This window comes from Chelonoidis abingdonii, chromosome 7, assembly GCF_003597395.2.
Source record: "Chelonoidis abingdonii isolate Lonesome George chromosome 7, CheloAbing_2.0, whole genome shotgun sequence".
Taxonomy (NCBI): domain Eukaryota; kingdom Metazoa; phylum Chordata; order Testudines; family Testudinidae; genus Chelonoidis; species Chelonoidis abingdonii.
The window spans coordinates 93372218-93394973 of record NC_133775.1 but is presented as its reverse complement, the minus strand read 5'-3'; the positions used below and the strand labels follow the sequence as shown (position 1 = coordinate 93394973).

General features: G+C 40.2%; 1 protein-coding gene across 4 annotated transcripts in view; it reads left to right on the top strand.

The window, feature by feature from the left end:
* RBM27 (RNA binding motif protein 27) overlaps window positions 1–22756 on the top strand; it is a 43609-nt gene that overhangs the window by 8710 nt on the left and 12143 nt on the right. For 2 of the 4 annotated variants that reach the window (XM_032801440.2, XM_032801437.2), the window contains exons 4-18: window positions 350–441; window positions 927–1120; window positions 1937–2194; window positions 2829–3071; window positions 5869–6003; window positions 9988–10137; window positions 11937–12084; window positions 12423–12573; window positions 13887–14162; window positions 14299–14439; window positions 15543–15665; window positions 17631–17705; window positions 17826–17990; window positions 19741–19845; window positions 19955–20146. In XM_032801440.2, the coding sequence (XP_032657331.1) occupies window positions 350–441; window positions 927–1120; window positions 1937–2194; window positions 2829–3071; window positions 5869–6003; window positions 9988–10137; window positions 11937–12084; window positions 12423–12573; window positions 13887–14162; window positions 14299–14439; window positions 15543–15665; window positions 17631–17705; window positions 17826–17990; window positions 19741–19845; window positions 19955–20146 (2448 nt within the window). Of the gene's footprint in view, window positions 1–349; window positions 442–926; window positions 1121–1933; window positions 2195–2828; window positions 3072–5868; window positions 6004–9987; window positions 10138–11936; window positions 12085–12422; window positions 12574–13886; window positions 14163–14298; window positions 14440–15542; window positions 15666–17630; window positions 17706–17825; window positions 17991–19740; window positions 19846–19954; window positions 20147–22756 lie in introns of all 4 variants that reach the window. The other 2 variants (XM_032801439.2, XM_032801436.2) reach the window with 1 other exon arrangement.

Here is a 22756-nt window from a genome sequence, read left to right as displayed (position 1 = left end):
GGCTTGCAAAGCTGCATAGTCTTAAGTTCCTATTGTCTGGGAAATCATATGCAGACGATCCTATTTGCTTACAGTAAGGAACTCTGCAACCAATTAGAGGATGACACACTGTTTTTCTTTAACTTCAACACCTCCTGTATAATGTAAATTTAACCCAAAAATAGTCTTCTAATTTTGGAAAGCTTTACTGACAAAGAGAAACTAAAAGCTTTTTAAAAGAAGGACATGAACATTTACAACTCTGCTGCTTTGTTATATACAACATTTAGCATAGGTGTCCTGTTGTCTTAAACAGCTGCTAGCTGTGGTTTGAACTAAATCTAGGTTTATTTCTTTATTTGTTAAATAGATATTTCAAGAGTCATTTGAGGAAGAACGAGACGGCAGGAAAAAGAAGTATCCTAGCCCACAGAGAAACCGTTTAGATTCTAATGAACAAAGGTTAGTATAGCCGTTTAATCACAAGATGTTCATCTCTTTTCCTTTCCTTGCTCTCCAGACTCTCTAACTGTGGATTTTCACCTCTTGAGGCAGTAATTTTACCAGACTACCTACTCGGTCCTCCCTCCCCTTCTGCCATCAACCTCCAGTAGCTCTTTGACAGAACAGTCTCCTCTGAAAACACAGCAAAATGTCCCACGGGCTTCTGCTTAGGGATATTTAAGAGTTCCATCTATTCACCCGTATTTCAGAAAGGAGAGAGAGTAGAACAACATGGGGCAGGGGTTATGCACAATATTAACAGCAGCTGATGATGTTGGCCATTCCTGTTCTTTCTTATGAGATAGCATGGCAATAGAAGCACATTTGGGTGCCACTGTCTGAGTAGAGTGAGGAGGGAAGAACATTAACCATTTGTGACTCCAAACTTGTTCTGTGGCTTTTTTTCTCTCAATATACGTGGCTTATACATACATGACTTGCAGAACCAGAGAGAAAAAGAGAGATGATGGCAAATGGAGAGACTATGACAGATACTATGATCGGAATGATTTATATAGAGATAAATACGACTGGCGAAGAGGCAGGAGTAAAAGTCGTAGTAAAAGCAGAGGCTTAAGCCGAAGTCGTAGCCGCAGCGGGGGTAGAAGCAAAGACCGGGATCTGAACAGAAATATTGGTGAGTAGCCAAAATATTGCACTGGAAGAACATTTGACTCATTGTAGTGATTAATGCAAAATGTATAAACAAAAAGAAGTTGGATGCCTGTGAGTTGTTTAAGAACACTAGCTGTGGAACTGGCTTGGAGAAGTACATGCTGCTGACATAATTAAACCAATTAAGGCTCTGTTCTGTAGTGTAGTATAGTCAGGGGAATTAGGTTTTTTTAAACTCCATTTTAATTTATTCATAAGTGTATTCCATTGGATGTATGCCTCTGGTATTGTACTGTCTGATAAAACATACTATTGTTCCAAAATGCTAGTATCTTCTTATGCAGAAGTTGATTTATCCCTATAAAATTGTTTCAGTTTTAGCAGATGGGTTTTTTTAATACTTAAATGGAATGATGGCATCGTGTTCTATTGGCCTTTTATAGGGAATCCAGGAACTCAAGCGATTGGCAGCATAAAGTGTTGCGGATTTCAGGGTATGTTAAGTAGTGTTTGTCATTTATTCAATGTTAGAGGGAAAAGTTGCTTTCATTTTCAAGGAAGGAGAATGGTTGGATGAATGTGAGCTTTGTGAGAGCAATGAGCAGTTTCTGAGGTGGAAACTTCTTTGATGCCTTGGGTCTACAGTTCTAGCATTTTAAGAAAAGTAATTTTACACACATGATGTAAACATTCTATGTTCTGCATGGTGAATAAGTGAGTTTGTATTACTGTGTAATGTCCACTAACCATCTATGCATTCCGTTTCTCCAGGACTTTGATATACTAACAAAAGCATGAAAACTTACCTGGTTTATTTTGCTAATTTTTTTTAAAGCAGAACACAAGGAGAGAGCAAAATTCAAGAGTGAAAGGAATGACATGGAGATCTCATATAACCCAGTGTCTTTGTCATCCAGTAATTCTACTGAACAGTATTCCTCTGCGCAGTCTATTCCCAGTGCTGTTACTGTGATTGCACCTGCTCACCATCCTGAGAACACAACAGAGAGCTGGTCAAATTATTATAACAATCATAGTGTTCCCAATTCATTTGGCAGAAATCCTCCGCCTAAAAGACGATGTCGAGATTATGATGGTAAGGAAGCTATTGGTTTCTCTCCAGCTTCTTTCCTAGTGCCTCTTATTTCTTGCCTCTCATATATTCTTTTCTTTTTAAATATATCTACTAAATTCTTCACTAAATGCAAGCAGTAAATGAAGATTAAGTGGTAGATTATTTTTAATGTAAGGATGCATATGAGCCTGCAGTCTGCTTGGATAAGACTTAACCACTTACAGCAAGATTTACTTGAAATCTGACAATTCTTGCCACTGGCAAGAATGTATTAAGTTCATAATTCTACGGGCGTGCCTTCGCAAATACTTCAGCAAGCAGCAGTCCTCAGTAAGATTATAGGGTTTGACATAAAACAGGTGGTGATTCTGTCTTCCCTACCTACCCATCCCCCATGTCGCTGTTGAAGTTTGCACACTGTTGTGGAAACCGTTCAGATTCTTTGATGCTAAACTAATATTCCAACTTGAATTCTGGTTTGAAGTTTTCCTTTAATGATGTGAAATGTTAGATCAGAATATGCTGGACTTCTTAAATGCATCTTCTTGTTCTTTAGTGAGAAATCACGGAAATAGTGATACTTGATTAAATGTTATAGTCATCACTTTTGAAGTTCTTGACAGATGGAAATGAAATTGTCTGTCTGTCTTTGCAGAGCGAGGATTTTGTGTACTTGGCGACCTTTGCCAATTTGATCATGGAAATGACCCTTTGGTAGTAGATGAAGTTTCATTGCCAAGCATGATTCCTTTTCCACCACCACCCCCGGGACTACCCCCCCCTCCTCCTTCTCCTGGTATGATAATGCCTCCAATGCCAGGCCCAGCTCCCAATATGAGAATGCCAGGCCCACAAGTACATCCTCGGCCACCACCTCCTGTCGTACTTCCTGTATCAAGTAAGTTAAAATATTGCAGTAGGTTATTTTGTAGTCCTAATATGAATTACTTGGCTCCTGTTGAAGAAATACTTTTATTTACTCAAAGTAACAGATTGTTCTAGCTTCTTAGCTATCTGTGTGCTGTACAAAACATTTACTAAAATGAAACTTGGAAGGCAGTTTTAAAAATGTAGTGTTCACAGCACTATAAATGACTAATATAGAAACTAGAGACGCGGTGGGGAATCGAACCATCCCCCATCCGTCAGTGTAGGATTGAGCATTTAGATTAATGTCCTTCGCACTTCAGTCTCAAATAAGTCACACTATAGACTCAGTGTAATATATCCCTTTTGATTAGTAGATACTCAGGACTCAAAGCTTGTTAAATACAAACGAATAGATACAGCCATTCATATACATGGGGCTGATTATTACTGACAGTTAGTTTAGATGATCTTTTTAGGTTAGTCTAGTCAAAAGATTCTCACATTAGTTTGAAACTCCTTACCAATCATATAATATTCAAATAACTAAGGAAAATGTGTGTGGTCATCAAAACTGAACTAGCTTACAGGCAGGGGTTTCAGGTTCCGAAGTTGTCCTACTAGATTTGGTAATAAAGGATATCATACTTAATTTTGAAAAATATTATTTCCTCTCTTAGCTGTAGAACGTCCAAAATAAAGAGGATGCATTCTAGCACATCTAACATTTCTGGTTGATTAGGGTATTTTGGCTTGTCAGTGGTGATTGAGTTTTCCTAGCCACTTCTCCAAACTTCTCCACTAAGTCCCAATGTATTTTGTTGGTTCTTGGAAATGTTGGGGCATAGATTATGCCTGTGAGAAGAATTTTGCACAATACTCGAAGCATGGACACTGTGTTCCAGCACTGTTTTATTCATTACATCAACACAATACATGTGGCATTCTGTGGACTAGTCAGCCAGCTGTAGTGGGAATAGGAATAGTCATACTCCATCAGAACTCTCCAAGCATTTGGGCCTCCTGTAAATTTTTCAGATAAGTGATACTCAGAAAATTGTGTGAATATGAAGTTTAATAATTCATACAATCTTTTTTTGAGGATTGAGTTTTCTAGCCTTCTCCCCCCCCCCCCCCAATAGTGCTATTGACCAACTTGTATGCAGAACTTTTATAAAGACTTCTGAAATGGCTTCAGGATTCAAGAACTGTGTGGTGATACATTTAACTTTTATGTTTGTATTAAAAATATAAGGAAATTAAATTAAAAACATCTATATATGGAAAAACATACTGCCCCCTCCCTCCTCCTAAAACGAGTGCATCTGATCAGCAGAATAACTACTTGGAGCTGCTTACCATTGTGTTTTGTTTTTGTTTTGTTTTGTTTTGTTTTCTCTCAATAGAAAACAGACTATAGTGCTTGTCCGATCATGGTTGAAACCTTATTCATTGGGTGCATATGATTAAACCACTGTTCTGTGGTCCCTTAAAATATGAATACAAAAATCAAAGCTGTTCTCAGTTTTGTACTGGACTTAAGTAGAAAAGAAAATAGTAAGATAACTCTGAGCTTGAACAGAAAAATGCTTCTGTCCACAAAAGGATTAATTCTTGTCCTTGCAGTTCTTCTTTTAGACCTGTAGTCTAAACCTGGGGTTCTCACAACAAAATTTTTGGTGGCCTCAGAGTGTTGTTGGTGGCCACTAGGATTTTTCCTATAATACTTAATTAACTTTAGGAAAAATTACTGTAATATATATGCACATGTCCAAATCATAGTAATTTATTTATGCAAGGTTTTTTTGCAAGCTCAATAATAAAAATAGCATACAGTTGTCGCTATCCTTTACTGGACCTAAACAGAATAGAAACACTATTTGCATGTTCTTTATCTTCCTTTCATTTTGTGTTAAGCTAGCTGGGAGGCTGTGAAAAGTGTTTTGAACAAACATACAAATATCACTTTTCGCAACAGACTTATTCAGAGGAGGTGGGTAAGGAGGCAGTGGTGGCGGGGGGTGATGTAGTGGATGGGTGAGTGGCTGGAGGATTCAGCAAGGACTGGGGGTGGTGCACAAGGGGTTGGGGGACAGAGCCCACAGCCGAGCCCACTGCCACATGGCTGGAACTTGCCACCCGCCATCCCACCGCCATGGAGAAGATGGGGAACTCACACCAGCTGTCTGCTTCTGTGGCGTTTGTGGCTCCAGGGGAGGGTCACCGTTCCCCCTCCATCCCAATCACCACCCAGAAGGCTATGGCCACAAAAAAAGCCACTGGTGGCCACGTTTGAGAAATGCTGGCTAAACAGCGCTATTGTGATCTTTTGCTGTCGATGAGATTTTATTCCCCTGGTGGAAGTGAGGTAGGATCTGTTCTAGCAAATGTAAACCCTAACAATAACACTTCTTGTCTCCAGGGGAAGAGAGAGTTCCTTTTAGTTTAAACCTTTTATTCTTTCAGATAAAATATCATTGACTAAATGACCCAAATCACGTTTCGTATACAGAATGTTTTTATTGCTCTCAGATTAGAAAATACACCTCTACCCCAATATAATGCGACCCGATATAACACGGTAAAGCAGTGCTTGGGGTGGTGCACTCTGGCGGATCAAAGCAAGTTCGATACAACAGTTTCACCTATAACGCGTTGATTTTTTTGACTCCGGAGGACTGCGTTATATCAGGGTAGAGGTGTATTGCAATCTCAAGAAACTTGGTTATAGTAAAGGTTGAGTATAAATGTACAAACAGTTCAGTGCAAAGTTGTTCAGTATCTGTAGGGCTGTGAAGTCAGTGATTTATTTAATGTTGTCATTATAGGACCACCTTTAACACAGTCAAGTTTGATGAATAACCGTGACCAGCCTCGGACAAGTGCAGTGCCCAATCTTGCACCAATGGGAGCAAGACTACCTCCTCCTTTACCCCAGAACCTACTGTATACAGTATCAGAACGTAAGCAGATGTCTCTTTTTAATCTGCCTGGGATAAAATAGAGTTAAAACTACTTCTGTTAATGTTGTATAATATAAATGGTGATTACTTTTACTTTCTTGCAGTGCATACAAATCTAAAAATATTCAGTCTGGTGGCTTTCCCCTCCATGTGTTGGGGCAGAGAGGGAAGCAGGAGGGAGGAGAAGATAGTTTCACATTACTAGCTGAGGGAACATCCTTCAAATGGAATTTCATCCAGGCATCGTCTCCTTAAAGCAGTGTGACCATGGCATAGGATCTCTGCATCCTCAGGGAATGTGGAGGATCCTGTTGCAAACTAGATTTGTTAGTCTGGTCTAAAACAATCAGCGTAAACCACAGTATTTACACTTAAACTTGTAACCTTGTGTGACACTTAAACCTCTAAATAGCTTCTTCCCCTCATCCTCCCCGTCATTCTCTCAGCCTAATTTTTATTTTTGGCAAGTTTTAAGGCTTCTATTCTTGATTACGGTAACATCTTTTAATTTTCTATTTAGAAATATGTATATACTCAGCTACCAAAATAGACTGCACCTGCAAGTATGTTGGAGAAAAGCAAGCTAGAAAGATAAGACTTTGTTTATGTTGCAACTTCATTGTAATTATCCAAAAGATGAATGTGTCCCTCTTTGCTATAGAAAATGAAGAGTTTTATATAAAACATAATTGAAAGCAGTAACTGACTATATCTCTCTGGTCACTGGATAACCTTAAATGGTTAACTTAAATCCAGCAATATCTTTAGTGCTACACTACTGTTACCTGTAAAGAAGAGTCGATTGGCATTTCTGTTTTCCTTGTTCTAAAGGGCAGTGTTGCTTTAGCTCACTCAGTTATCTTGCTGAAATCTTTGTTCATTTATCTCCAAATACTTCCAGTCCATCTTATCCCCACATGATTGTCCTTCAATTGCTGGGTTTTTCTTCGTGATTGATTGATCTGTCTTAATTCTTAGGATGTTACTGTTGTTTTGACACTACATAAATTCTCTTATATTCTCACCGTTGCCATTGGGACACACAGTGACTGTGGCCTTGAAATGAGATGGGATCAACAAAGGAGCAACTAGAGGATAATTTATATATGCTTAACAGAAGTCCTCAGCAGAATCCAGAGCTAAACTGCTTTTAAAAAATATCCAAGATCAAGCATATGTCACTCTTGCTTTTTCTGAAAGAATACATTTTAAAACTTACAGGATGTATTGGGGAAACTTCAGTGGCCTCTTGGCAATGAGAGAGGCTGGTTTGGTGGATTTTTGATACTTGGTGTCAGATGAATCTCTCTATTCAGTCATTCACCTTCCAGGCCATGTAGTATTTACTTGAAGGCTTTCCACAAATTTTAATAACTCGGGTTTTGTGTGGGTTTTTTTCCTTACACATTTGACAGAATGAAACATCCTTGATGTGGCATTTAGAAAGGACCCGCACTTGCTCTGTTTCTCCAACCTATCTTCTCTTGTGTTCTTGGATCTTAATTGCGATCAGCCCTAGGATAAATTGCCCCGCTAAACAATAATAGAATACCATTTATTTAAATATTTTTGGATGTTTTCTACATTTTCAGTTACAACACAGAATACAAAGTGTACAGTGCTCCCTTTATATTTGACTACAAGTATTTGCACTGTAAAAAAAACGAAATGTGAATTGAAAAATACTCTAATACAAGTACTGTAGTGCAATCTCTTTGTCATGAAAGTGGAACTTACAAATGTAGATCTTTTGTTACATAACTGCACTCAAAACTAAAACAATGTAAAAAACTTTAGAACCTACAAGTCCACTCAGTCCTACTTCTTGTTCAGCCAATCACTCAGACAAACAAGTTTGTTTACATTTGCAGGAGATAATGCTGCCTGCTTCTTGTTTACAATGTCACCTGAAAGTGAGAACAGGCATTCTCATGGCACAGTTGTAGCCGGCGTTGCAAGATATTTATGTGCCAGATGCGCTAAAGATTGATATGTCCCTTCATGCTTCAAACACCATTCCAGGGACGTGCATCTATGCTGGTGATGGGTTCTGCTCGATAAGAATCTAAAGCAGTGTGGACTAATATGTTCATTTTCATTATCTGAGTCAGATGCCACCAGAAGAAGGTTGATTTTTCTTTTTTGATGGTTCTAGTTCTGTAGTTTCCACATTGGAGTGTTGCTCTTTTAAGACACCTCATCCCTTTCAGATTTAGGAAGGCACTTCAGATTCTTAAACCTTGGGTCAAGTGCGGTTGCTATATTTAGAAATCTCACATAGGTAGCTTCTTTGTGTTTTGTCAGATCTGCAGTGAAAGTGTTCTTAAAATGAACAACATGTGCTTGGTCATCATCCGAGACTTCTATAGCATGAAATGTTATGGCAGGAGGCGGGTAAAACAGAGCAGGGGACATACAGTTCTCCCCGCAAGGAGTTCAGTCACAAATTTAATTAACACACTTTTTTTTTTTTTTAACAAACGTCATCAGCATGGAAGCATGTCCTCTGGAATGGTGGCTGAAGCATGAAGGGGCATATGAATGTTTAGCATATCTGGCATGTAAATACCTTGTAATGCCAGCTACAAAAGTGCTATGCAAATACCTGTTCTTATTTTCTGGTGACATTGTGAAAAAGAAGAGGGCAGCATTATCTCCTGTAAATATCAACAGATTTGTTTGTCTTAGGGATTGGTTGAACAAGAAGTAGGACTGAGTGGTCTTGTAGGCTCTAAAGTTTTTACATTGTTTTATTTTTGAGTGCAGTTATGTAACAAAAGATCTACATTTGTAAGTTGCACTTTCATGACAGAGATGGCACTACAGTACTTGTATGAGATGAGTTGAAAAATACTATTTTTTGTTTATTATTTTTACAATGCAAATATTTGTAATAAAATATACACTTTGATTTCAATTACAAAACAGAATACAATATATAAGAAAATGTAGAAAAATATCCAACATATTTAGTAAATTTCAATTGGTATTCTATTTAACAGTGCGATTCAAACTGATTAACTGTGATTAATTTTTTGAGTTAATTGCAATTAATCAACAGCCCTGCTTTATCCCTTTTGATTACTGTGATCCTTAATGTCTAATTGGAGAGACAAGGTGGGTGAGGTAATATCTTGTATTGGACCAACTTCTGTTTGTGAGAGAGACAAGCTTTCAAGCTTACACAGAGCTCTTCTTTCCGGTCTTGGAGTCAGATAGCTAAATTCTGTTTATTGGCTCGTGTAGTGGGTAAATATTTTTGATCAAATTATTGCCCGATATTTCAGCTGTCTTAGAATTATTTGAATGTAGAACATGTTTTATGTACTACACTGAGCACATAGCCCTTTTCTCAAGGAAAAGAGATTGCGCAACAGAGTTCAGCTATATCATCCTGAAGATCTGTCTCCCTACCCACCCTGCCCTGCAAAATACATGGGTATCTCCTTTGCTTCCTCTCAGACACTGGAATATAATGAGATTTAGTGAAGAGTGCCATAAGGAAACCCTACTGCCTGGTGTATTTATTAAAAGTAACCTACATGGCTTAAATCTTCCTTCATTTCTGAATTGAGGACTAGCATGAAGAAGGCTGAAGTATTAACACACCTCAAACTAGCAACAGTGACACGCTAAGTAGAACACGGGTTTACTATAGAGTTCAGTAACATTACTCAAATGTTTTAGATTGCAGGCTATGTGTATTTCCACGCCCTATTTTACTCCCATCTCTTCTCCCCACCCAAACCAGGCTCTAATTCTTGGACCTCAGGATGATTTGCAGGTCATGGTGTGTAGGGAGATGACCTTCAGGATGATATAGCTGAATGCTATTTTGCAATTTCTTTTCCTTGAAACAAGGGCTATGTGCTCAATGTAATACATCAGATGTGTTACATTCAAATCATCTTCCTCAAGGCAACTAACCTGGAATTTTGGAATTATTTAGAAATCCCTCCTATTTCTTTTTCTGTCTCTTGATAGATACGTATGAGCCAGATGGTTATAACCCTGAAGCACCTAGTATTACCAGTGCTGGTAGATCTCAGTACCGACAGTTCTTTACTAGAACACAGACACAGCGTCCAAATCTGATTGGCCTAACATCTGGGGAGATGGATACAAATCCAAGAGGTAAGAAAGGTATCTTGACACTGCTGTAACTGTTCTTATGAACAGAGTTGAGTCTGTCATCATTTGGTTTTTCTTAGTTTCAGCCTGGAACAAAGAAAAACCAGTAGAGCCTTTGAACTAATGTACGGGCATAACTTTCACACACTTTGACATTTAAAGTTCTTATTAAAGTAGAGATAATTTTGAATGCTAACTTGATCATCTAAAAGTTTAAAAAAAAAACAAAACTTAAAAACAAAAAACTTGATTTGCTACTGTGCAGACTAGTGCAATATATAAATCACTTTCCCTCTAATTTTCAAATGCACTCAACAAGCTCTTAGTGCTGCTGGGAGGTGTGATGGGGCAAAAAGCTTTAAGCTACCTAATCCAGAAATTGTACCCATTATAACAGAAGCAGCCTGAACACTGCTTTAATGTAGCAAACGTTCATTCTGGCAACAGGGGGCACAAGAATGCCCATCCACACCATCTTCTCTCCATATACTCCCTGTGTCAGCTGAAGTGAGGGTGGTGGCAAAGGAGCTGCTGTGGCAGGTCTTGACCACATGAGAGTCTGGCTTATTTTAAGCAAGATAACTTAATTTAAACAGACTATCACACGTGAAGTCTTACATCTTTTTGCATGTGGGACTATTTATTCAGTTGAGCTGGTGTTGTCTAAATGAAGGGTTAATTCTCATGTATAAAAAAACTTTACCTTGTACATAACACCTGTAAGGCTTTTAAAAATAAAATAAAATAAATTGTTGCAGCCCAGAACAGTATTAAAGAACCTCCCGGAGGTGGAGGACGGTCAGGCAGAGGATCTAGTTGTGAAGTAGTAGTGTGGAATCTGATATGCCGTTTCCATAGCATAGGATTGTGATGCTATAAACACAGGATTTACTTCACTGCAGGCGCTAAGAGACTGCTCTCTGAGAATGCATTTCAGTACCAGGGAAAGTCCAGAACACTATAGGCAAATTTGTTTCAATCACTTCTATTCAAGTTTTCCAAGGCTAAGAGAGGTGCACTTACTTTGGAAGCTGTTTTTATATATTTAACATGAAAAAATCTGTGCATCCTGTACCCTTCATTCTCACCAATGTAACTAGGCGTTACCGAAGTCTCTGGTACTTATACAAACCGTATAAAATGATGTACAGTTAAGCAAGCTTCTTTTTAGGGGAATGAGTATTTGGCATGTGGGAAGAGAGAGACTAATGGTAATCTCAGCATCTAAGCAAGATGCAAGCAAGTACTAGACAAATACTCCTAACCTCTCTAGTTCTCTTAATTGCATCCAGTTCTGAACTGCAGCTTCCCAGCACTTTTGCAGCCTCTCACCTCAGTCTTGATCTTCAGCCTAAGAAAGAAAGTCATGCTAAAAAATGTTAATTGTGGTCTGAACAGATATCTATAAATATAGACTGAAGCCTTTCTTAAGGCTTTCATACTTTCTTAAATGGATTAAATAGGATGACGCTTACTTTGGAAATTAAAGTGTGAAGCTTAATTTGAGGGTTTTTCTCTAATTTTAATATGATGCTTATCCAAAGTCATTTTTAAGAGAGATTCTTAGCTTCTACTACTCGACTTATTGTTAAGCTACTTACTTCCATTAACTGAAGTAATTGCATAAACAAGATTGAACAGCTTGTCAGAACCTTTGATTTTTAGTATTAACAGCTGAACATACCCATCTGTAGTATGTATACTTGTGCTTTTCTTTAAACAAAAGCCTGATTTTTAAACTTTAAATACTAATTTTGGGGATGTCTCGGTTAGTCCTTTAAATATGTTTCTTTTTCCTCCAGCGGCCAACATTATCATCCAGACTGAAACTCCCATTTCCATTGCAAATAACAGCAGCAATGTGACCAGAGTGGTGCTTGAGCCAGACAACAGGAAAAGACCTCCAAGTAGCATGGAAGGGCCATCTGTAAAGAAACCCTGGATGGGAAAGTAAGAACTAAGAAGTCAGAGTATAAGGCCATAAGAGACGAGGAGATTATCTAAATGCAGCTGACTAATCAGTAATGTACAATGGATTTCTTTCAGTGTTCTGAATATAATTGTCTGAGCCAGAGGGCTCTCAAAAGACTCTTGGGCTTAGTGAACAGGCTCCTGCCATTTGAGAATACAGATGTTAAATGCTACATATACTACAGTCTCATTAAATCTCGAGTTTGTCATCTACCCTTATTATAGAAGGATAAATCTAAGTAATGAACAGTAGGCTACTAAGTAGTTAGTATGCAATACGTTTCCCATAAATGGTATCTCACTCTTGCTTTTTCTAGGCAAGCCAATAACCAGAATAAACCAGGATTTCTGAAAAAGAATCAGTACACTAACACCAAGCTGGAAGTTCGAAAAATCCCACCTGAGTTGAATAATATTACACAACTCAATGAACATTTCAGCAAATTTGGAACTATTGTTAACATTCAGGTAAAATAAAGATTATTTTTTTCTGATGTCTCTCTTCAATAACTTTGTCAGAAAAAACATACTGTATCATTTGGGAAATCAGGATAGGTAGTGGGGAGGGCAAAGGACTGAGTCAGAAGCCTCTTGTGCCTGGTTCACTTTGCATTACTGTCTCCATTCTGTTAAAAGTATTACAGTAGCTTCTAGCTGCACAAGTGCATTTTAAACTCTCAAAGCTAGGGGTGAAGCAAGGGGGTTAAGCATCAGGTCTGAAACCCCAACATTCACTGAGTACCCCTACACTTGATTTTTTGGAAGAGACCTGGTAAACAAAAATCCTTCCTGTTGTTTTTGTATGGGAATTGAAGATCCCATAGTATTTCTCATAAGGTCAGGGCTTGATCCAAGCATCTTTCACCAAAAGTCTCTGAGTAACAATTTGCTGCCATTTTCCACCATAGAAGTAACTGCAATTCAGGTGATGGTGCTTGGGATTATCTTGACTGAAGAACATTATGTAAACAAAATATTTCTAGTTCTGTGGCTAAAATCTTATTCAGCAGTTTCCCACTGAATAAAAAGTGGCGCCTATGAAAATCTACCTATGTTTTGAGTTTGATATGAGTAAAGACATTTTTAGTCCAAAAATATCTAGCTCTCTCTATTAAGAATGACCTGTTTTCTTGGTGGTAGTCTACCTTCCTCCAAAATAGTGTGTTTTTAAAAATGTAATTACCTTTTTCATACTGGAAAATAAAATTGGACTTTGATACTGACATTGAATAAAACCTTTTTTTCCTCAAATGTATCGCATGGCATTAGAAGGCTTTTCTCCTAAAAATGGAGCAAACCTTTGTGGCTTGCATTGTAGTGACTTTGTTGGACCTTTGAGCGGAATTCTCCTTGCTTCTGTAACCCAAATGCCTAATACAGTGGATATTTAGTCTTGTATGGATTCAGACCCTGCCCTTCCACAGGAGCTTTAAAAGGAAGAACTGGGGATGCAGAGCACAGCTGTGATAGGAGCAGCAATGGTTGTTTGTCTCACTTCATAGTGAATATTTAATAGTGATGATAGCAGATAACACAATGGTAGAGTATTTTACTACATACGTAGAACCTATTGTCTGTGCTGTTTAAAGTATGTCAGGGGACATTTTGGCTTTGACTTCATCAGTGTGTCATCTTTGTGTAATCGATACTTGAAAAATAAAATTCTCTCCCTTCTGGCAAACATTTGTCAAATACAGTTTTATGTGACATTTCAGATGCTTTGTTTCCTGTGAGATATGGATCAGTGGCAATTGTTCATATATGCTGAACTTCTGTTTTAGGTTGCTTTCAAGAATGATCCTGAAGCTGCTTTAATTCAATATTTAACTAATGATGAGGCCAGAAAGGCCATTTCCAGCACAGAGGCAGTTTTAAACAATCGATTTATAAGGGTGCTGTGGCATAGAGAAAATGAGCAGCAGCCACCACTGCTGCAGCAACATCTGCACCATCACCAGCAGCCACCGCCACAATCTCTGCATCACCAGCTTGATCTTCAACAACAAACGCTGACTGCCCAACCTCCAGCTGCAACGGTACATAGCAATGTGTCAAAGGTATACTGCCCTCATGCAAAATGAGGCTGCTTTGTCAAACTGGTCAGAGCATTGAAAATCAGTGATGTTTCAAAGTGGTTAATGCTTTAAAGATGCAACTATATAATCTTTCCTTTTTATATGTACTCATATGCAGGTAATAACTAAACCCCTGGCATCGGGTGCCTATGTCCTTAATAAGGTTTCGGTTAAACGTCGCCTTGGAGCAGCAGGTGGAAACCAGACAGATGCAGCACATTTGTTAAACCAGTCCAGTGCTACTGCAGAGGATTCTCAGGTATGTTTGACAAAGATTAGTGCCTGTGAGTCTTAAAATTTAATATTTTCACTATTGGTTATATCAGAGGATGCCTAAATAGGACTTGAGGGGTCTGTTTGTGGTTATTCCATTAACGTTCTGTGTGACCTCCAGCAAGTCATTTAATCTCTGTAGCTCCAATTTTCTATCTGCAAAATTGGAGTAATGTCTGTGGGAAATAATTGTTGAATCTTGGTTTAAAATATAGATATGATTAGAAAAATAAATATTCAAAAGGTATTGCTTAGCTGACAAATCTCATCCCTCAATATAGTCAGTCTCTAGTGACAAGATTTCACTTCTTATTCCTGTAAACTTATTCTTCATGTGCACTGATCTGCATGAATAGACAGTTTTCTATAGAACCATATAAATCTTCATACAGTTCAGAGTAATGCAGATTGAGTTGCACTGATGCTGTGGTGCAAAACAGCCTTTGTAACTAAAAGATGCTTGTAGTGGGAAAGGAAGAATCGTGCGAGGTTTAGGCTGAACAACTATTGCCCTTTTAATGGGAATCACGTTTCTAAAATTCTGAGCAAAAAGCATAATATTGTTGGCATGTGACTGCTAACCTGTATATAATGCACAATTAAGATACTTAGTCTCCATAGTAATTAGCAGGGGTAAATTTGATTCTGATGTGGTTTGTGTAACTGGCAGCATCAGCTTGTTATGGCCTCACTGGCTCTTATCTTTCCCTGTATTATTCAAATAAGAACTTTAGTAAGGAAGAAGTTTTCTTTTGTCAAATGCCTTTGACAAGCGTTCAGGCTTTACTCTTCTGGGCAGAATTATGCTGTGGTTGATTTCCATATGCATGCATATATATTAAGTTTGCAGTATAGTTGTAGTGTGGTGCTCACAGGATATTAAAGAGGGAAGGTGGGCGAGGTAGTATCTTTTATTGGACCAACTTTGGTTAGTAAGAGACAAGATTTTTGAGCTTGTCCAATAAAAGATATTACCTCACCCACTTTGTGTCTCTATATTAAGTTGTCATGCGTCACCTAAATAACAGATAGCTTCCTTTTTTTTAAGACATCTTTAACCTAATTCATTTTAGTGTTCTATTATTTCAGACATTTCCTACTTCTGCAAGCCATACAAAAATGGTGTATAATTCCCCAAACTTAAAGACATCTGTGAAATCTGGCACAGGATCTAAATCCCATGATGTTCAAGAGGCCCTTAAAAAGAAACAGGTAATTGTATAGACATTGTTTGGATATTCTAGAAGTCAAGATCCTTGTAAAGAAATGATCTCTCACGTCAGTGTGCCCCCTGGCTGAGAGAGAGAGAGACAGAGAGAGAGAGAGAGTGTGTGTGTATGCGCGCACGCCTGCAGTCTTTTCTCAAGTTCTCCACTCTCAGCGCCTGCTGTTAGCCACTGTGCTTGTCAGGCAGGTCTCCGGTGACTCAGCTCTCTGGCCAAGTCACACACAGCCTATGTGCGAAAACACACACACCCCTTTTGAGATGTATAGTTCTATCTCAAAGCCCTGCAGCCTTCTCCGGGCTCAGTCCTTAGTCAGTCCATCCAACAGGGCCCATCACGGTACCCTCAGTTGGGGTCGGACTACCTTGCAAAGATTCCTGCTCTGGAGTGGAGCAGTGCCCCCAGGGATTCCTGCCTGGTGACTTTTGCCTTCTCTTGAGTCCTCAGTGACTCCAGCTCTCCAACTCAGCCACTTTTCTTGAACACAGTTCACTGACTCCAGCTCTCCAGCAGTGTCAGTCTCGGTTTGGCCCCTTCTAGTCATGGTAACACCATTCCAAATGCAGCCTTTCACTGGGCTTGTTTAAACTCTCTTGCTCAGGGCGTAGCCACTTCCTCAGTGACTGTTGGGGGCGGGGGTGGTGGAATCCAGGCTCGCCCACTACTGCAGTTCCCAACCCATGGACACTCTTAAGTAGCAGCCGTGTGCCGCATCCCTTTAATTTGCTGTGTTTCTCTGGGCCACTTCCCTGTGGCCCATGTCTTACTCACGTCCCAGCAGCCAGCCAGGAGCACTTTCCCTGCTCCCCCAGTCCCTACCAATAACTGCTCGCTTTGACCTTTGCACCTCCTGCAAACAGCCAGGAGCACCTTCCTTGTTCCTCCCAGACTCTGCCAGCAGACTGAACTCACCTGGGCTCTGTAGCTCCTTTTTATATGAGTTTTCTGGGCCCTGGTTGGCTGATCCTTGCAGCCTCTCTAGGTAGCTTTGAGGACAATCCTCTACTACTCTTTTTTGGATATATTGTGGTAGGACTGTGAGGCCTCCAGCAGGAGGCCTGTGGACCTAGTACACCTGGTCACATAGCTTTAATTCCAACTTTCCCTGTAGAACAGTAAGCAGTTCTGAGACAACTTGCTTCTTACAATGATTTCCCTTCCCCCTCCGCCCCCCATACAGCCTCTGGGCTGTCTGGATATCTTGCAGAGAGGCAGTGTGGCTTGGCAGGGGCAGGAGCAGCCCTTTTGGCCACTTCCTTCTTCCAGGTGGGCCCAGTGGCTTTCAGTAGTTGTTCCCCCTTGCAGTAAAGGGAGCATATGGTGTTGTATCTTTTTGTCTTTACTGGAAATGCTCTTATTGTGTGACTGATGTGTTCTGTATCCGAGGTTGTTTCCTCTATCTCTAAAATTCTCAGGCACTTAAATTATTCTACTTGACCGAGAAAGTGTTTGTTTGTAAAAAGATGAAGAGAATTGTGAGAGACAAATGTTTTCATTTAAGTGGTCTGTGCTGTCCCTTGTTTTGTGTGCATGTTGCAGCATTAGCTTGAGGCATTTAAGTGTTACTGTGATACAGTGAATCAGGATCAGAGCCTCTTTACATTTGTGCAGTGCACACACCTTTTAGTCTTCATTAGAGGTTTCATTTTTATTATTTTTAAAAGAAAAAGTATAAAACCTGAGCAGTTGGCAGGAGGAGTGTTAGAAAAGTTGTTATTGACCTTTCTTGGCTATATATGGGATAATCAGAAACTTATAGATGAAAGACTTATTGAATCCATCCCTCATCCAGTGTAGCATTGTGTGACACTGCAGGACAAATCTAATACTGAATGGCTGTTACTCTAGATCTCAGCCAAGAAAAAGTAGTGTGATTTAATCTAGTTCTTTCTAATCATAGTAACTTGTATATGCCCAATAACTGACTGACAAGTATGTCCTTCTCACTTAGGAGGCAATGAAGTTACAACAAGATATGAGAAAAAAGAAGCAGGAGATGTTAGAAAAACAAATAGAATGCCAAAAGGTAAGTCTGGAATGTATTCCAGCTGTTGCATTCTGATTCCAGTGGACACCAAAATTATTGAATGTGGTTGCTTGTCTGAATTGTATCTTCTGACTCAGTTGGTTTTTTTAACATACATAGATGTTAATATCTAAGCTGGAGAAAAATAAGGCCACGAAACCAGAGGAGAGGGCAGAAATAATGAAGACCTTGAAAGAACTAACAGGAAAAATCTCTCAATTAAAGGATGAATTGAAAACTTCTTCTTTAGCCTCCACAGCATCAAAACTGAAGTCCAAGACAGAGGTGTGTGCATTATCCTACCTCTATGTATGTATGTACATAAGTGCACACACACACGCAGGCGCGCGCACACAAAAAAGTTCTGGAAGAAATCAAACTGAGTAATTTAATAATTAGTTATTCTTGACAATCCTGTTTGTTGAGTCCTGAATGTGAACTATGTCATGTTACCCAGTACAGTAACTCCTCACTTAACGTTGTAGTTATGTTCCTGAAAAATGTAACTTTAAGTGAAACAATGTTGGGCAAATCCAGTTTCCCCATAAGAATGAATGTAAATGGAGGAGGGTGAGGGTTAGGTTCCAGGGAAATTTTTTTTTGCTGTACAATACTATAGTTGGGAGGTGCTCCCGCCTTACCCCACGTAGGCACAGCCCACTGGCATTGGAGACAATGAGGCAGGCAAGGAGGCTGAAGGTTCTGTAGGCTAGGAGAACCACATTGTGCAGCAGCAGCTGCAGCTTCCCCTACTCTGCAAGCACCAGAGGCAGGGGGGCTCAACCCTCGGCCTGCCCATGCCAGCCCTTCCCCCAAGCCCCCACCCTTAGCCTGCCTCTTCTTCCCTCTTCCCCCTCTCTCCTGCCCACGGCAATGAGCTGGCTTGCAACCTTCAGGAGGCAGGGGGTGAGGAGCAAGGACTCAGCGCGCAGGCTCCCCGCCTCCCTCCTCTGCCTCCTGCCCATGGCAGTCAGCTGGCTTGCAGTCTTCAGGAGACAGGGGAGGGAGGGGGAGTCTGCACATCGAGTCCTCGCTCCTCTCCCCTCCCTCCTGAACGCCGCAAGCCAGCTGATTGCCGCTGGTAGGAGGTCGGGGGAGATGGGGAAAGACGCTGATCTGCGTGGTCTGCTGGTGGGTGGGAGGTACTCAGGGGGGGGGAGAGTCACATAGGGGAAGCTGATGGGGGCGGGGGGCTGCAACTTGTGGACAAAACAGGCATCCAAACAACGTTATAGCAAAGCATTGCACAACTTTAAATGGAGCATGTTCTGTAAATGAGCAGGGACATAAGATCAAAACAACGTTAAGCAAGAGGATGTTAAGTGGGGAGTTACTGTACGTGCTGGTTTATACTGCATGAATGATACAGTAAGGTATTGATTACTTTTCTAATTCAATAACTTGTCATGGTGTTTACAGTAATACAGATATTTAAAAAGCATTAAGGATACTGTTTTAAATTGCTGCGTCGTGTTTGAACTGTCCATGTTGGAAAGGTATAAGCAAAAGCCTTTTATGCAATGACAAAGCAGGTTCTACTAGCATTTAAAGGCCAAGATTAGTGGGAATATAAATGACTACTAACTGGCACTCCCACAAGCAGTAAAATTGTCCTCCTGTAGCATTTTGTATAAAATCCTTTCATACCTGTGAAAACATCAAAAATTACTTCACTGTGATCCTTATAACCAAATACCTACTGATAAGTATAAGCACGGGCAAATGCATCAACTCCAATAGAAAATAGTTTTTTGAAAGTTACTTTTGATTCATATAATTCAATGATCAACTGAGAGGAGATCATTGAAATCATAGTTTGCTTGTCCAAAGGAACTTTACCAGCCTGTCATTATATGTATTTCAACACAGGAATTCAAATGTCTTCTCTTCAGAGTTGACCATTTTCTTCTTCTGGGCATGAACCATTGGGCTTAGGGAGGAATATGGATACCGAAGGATTTTTCTAAAGTTTGTAGCTAAAGAAAATGGAATACGGTATTTAGAGGATAAGTACTAATATCCCCATTTTTTTAAGGCACAAAAAGAGCTTTTAGATGCAGAACTGGACTTTCATAAAAGATTGTCTTCTGGAGAAGATACAACAGAGTTGCGGAAAAAGCTCAGTCAACTACAGGTTGAGGTGAGTTTGTAAGGAGTGCTGCTCCAGTGCTTTGAGTCTGTTACATGAAGCTTTCAACTCCCCCGAAAGCTGAAAATAGTTTTGCCCACTATGTGCCTTTCTTTAACAGGCTGCCCGTTTAGGTATCTTACCTGTAGGTCGAGGGAAGGCGGTATCTGCTCAGGGCAGAGGAAGAGGACGAGGTCGTGGTGGGAGAGGAAGAGGCACATTGAATCATATGGTGGTGGATCACCGCCCCAAAGCTCTAACTGTTGGTGGCTTCGTAGAAGAGGAGAAAGATGAATTATTACAACATTTCTCTGTAAGTCAGCTCTGGATAATTAACTGAAACTGGGGGAAAAAAATGTAGTTGTAATTCCGTACTGCAGATACGAGACTTGGTGTTTCTTTAGCGTCTTCCAGTGGAGGAACTCAAAGCAACTTCATGTGCAAGCCTTCCCTTCCCCCCTACCTCCCCCATCTTGAAGATGTGAGAATCTTTATTCATATTTCCATAATACAGATAAGTCATATCACTATCCCAAAGTCATAGAACAAGTTAAGTAGATAATTTTGCTTTGAAAATTTGGGATTTGGATTATTAAATATAACGAGACTTGGCAAAATTCAATTTTTATTTTTTATAATTTCAGTGGATATAGACGTTGAAGTTGGGGGGGTGGGGTTAGGGTTTTTTTGCTTTTTTATCAATTTTAAATTTTCACGGTTGCAGGAAATTATGGAGGGGCAGACGGTTAATGACACTAGATGTTGACATTCAAAAATTTAAATCTTTATAAACCATTAAAACAGTAATTGTCAACGTCACATGTCAAAACATACAAAGTGAATGTCCTTAAATCAACATCATACCTACTTTTATTCATTTGCTAGTCCATTTGGAACAAGCCTAATTCAGAAGTATACATCACTAGATTTTTTTACTCTAAAAAGTTCTCAAGCAGCATTTTTCTTAATTACCTATCTGTAAATTTTTTTATCAAGGAAAATCTTTTTTCATCGGTTTGTTTGTGTGTAGGGTAAAATTGACATTTTACTAATAAAAATGTAATCCTTGCAAGCCCGAATATAATACTTGCCATATCTAGTATATCTGCACTGCAGTCTCTGTGGATGTCCAGGTGCGTAGATTTGTGTGTGTACTAAAACACTTGAAATGCACGTCTTGTGGTGAGTAGATCCCAAGCTAGCTAGCTCATCTGTGGAGTATGGGTTAGTACGCAGCTGAGCAGTGGCCTGCTCCCATATCTGCCCATTGTGTAATGTGAATGTAGCCGTCAGTACACTTCACAATTAAGTGAACTTCTTTGATATAGTGAAATGTGTGCATTAAAATAAATGCATATTACACCTCACACGTGTGCTGAAGGTATGAAAGCACACACTTTACTTCAAAATACACGCAAAATACTTCAAAATAGTGTTATTACCACAGGTATTGCTTTCAATGTTGTGGGAGCATAAATGTGTATGTAGACTGAAAACAAAACAAAACAAAACCAGGTGGTGAAATGAATCTTTTTTCACTTGTTCTGTCATTTGTGTATGTTGCTGTCTACCTTGCTTTAAAGTCTTTTGAAATGTGGACTTTAGAAATATGAAAAATACTTAACAGTCTTTTACAGTCTGTGGGAGACATGTATGTGTATTTATCCACCCACCAAAGGCATTTCCTAGCCAACCCATTGTCTCTATGTAACTTAAAAAGTAAAGCACTGCTGCTGCTTCAAGTGCTTGCTAATGTCCATTCCGTATTAGGTGAGGGTTCTCGCCATATGCACCAGTGCTGGAAGTTTTTCCCTCAGCAGTATCCATAGGGGTCCAGTTCTGGCACCCTCTGGAATGGCACCCATATGTCATGGTATAAGGGGCGCCACTGGTTTTCCCCCCCACCCTCAGTTCCTTCTTGCTGCCAGGGATGGTGCTGGAACATCTGCTTCGGCTAGCATTGGTTTTTTTTCTCTGTTCTTGCGAATTTATAAAACCTGTAATATAGTTATATATAGTTAGTAGTTCAATTAGTTACCCTTAGTAGTAGTTCTTAACCTTTTCGTTAGTCCCGAACAGGACTCAGCCTTGGGACAGGGCATGCCCTGGTCCCCAGGCTTTAAGCTCTGCGATAGTTTTAAATGGCCTTTGCCCATCAGCGATCACATAGTAGCTGCCTAAGGTACTTGACTGAAGGGCACATAAGTGACACGTGTCGTCTTTGTAAGTCCTTCAAACCGAGGTCGAAAAAGGAGTGGGACAACTGCCTGCAAGCACTTCTGATGGAGTTAACACTCACTCCAGCACCAGAATAATGGTTTGACTCAGCACCAAGCACTGTGGCGTCAGCACGCAGCGCTCCACCAGCACCATCCACTGAGCCAGCACTGATTCCTCCTCCACAGCTCCAGCCAAGAAGCTGAAGAATACAGTGAGGGGAAGATCTGCTTCCCACAAGGGAAAGGAAAGGGCTCGGGGCCAGCCAAGACCCACGCCGGGCAGTTCATACTCCCTTCGGAAAGTCAGGCCCCAGTTCAAGTCAAGCGGTGCAGCCCATCCCATACCTGGCCTGTGACTCCAGATAGCAGTACAGGCTTCTCTTAGCTTCAGGTGCCATCAATGCTCAAATCCCTACAGGCAGTTCAGGAGATCCTGACGCTTCTGGTGGAGCCCACACCGGCTCCGGTGGTATCCTAGTCTCAGGGTAAACCCGCCTTGGGACCTCAGTGGCATTGTCCCCCATCACATGGGACATCCTGCCACCATCAAAGCCATCACGTCTCAGAGCTAAATAGGCAGGCTCAGTGGAGCCCTCTTTGGTCCCCAGGCCTTGGGCACCAGCAGCGAGATTCTAGGCATATTTCACCAGTAGGTTGGTGCAGACTCACTGAGGCATGCACCTCCCAACAGGAGCACCGAGACC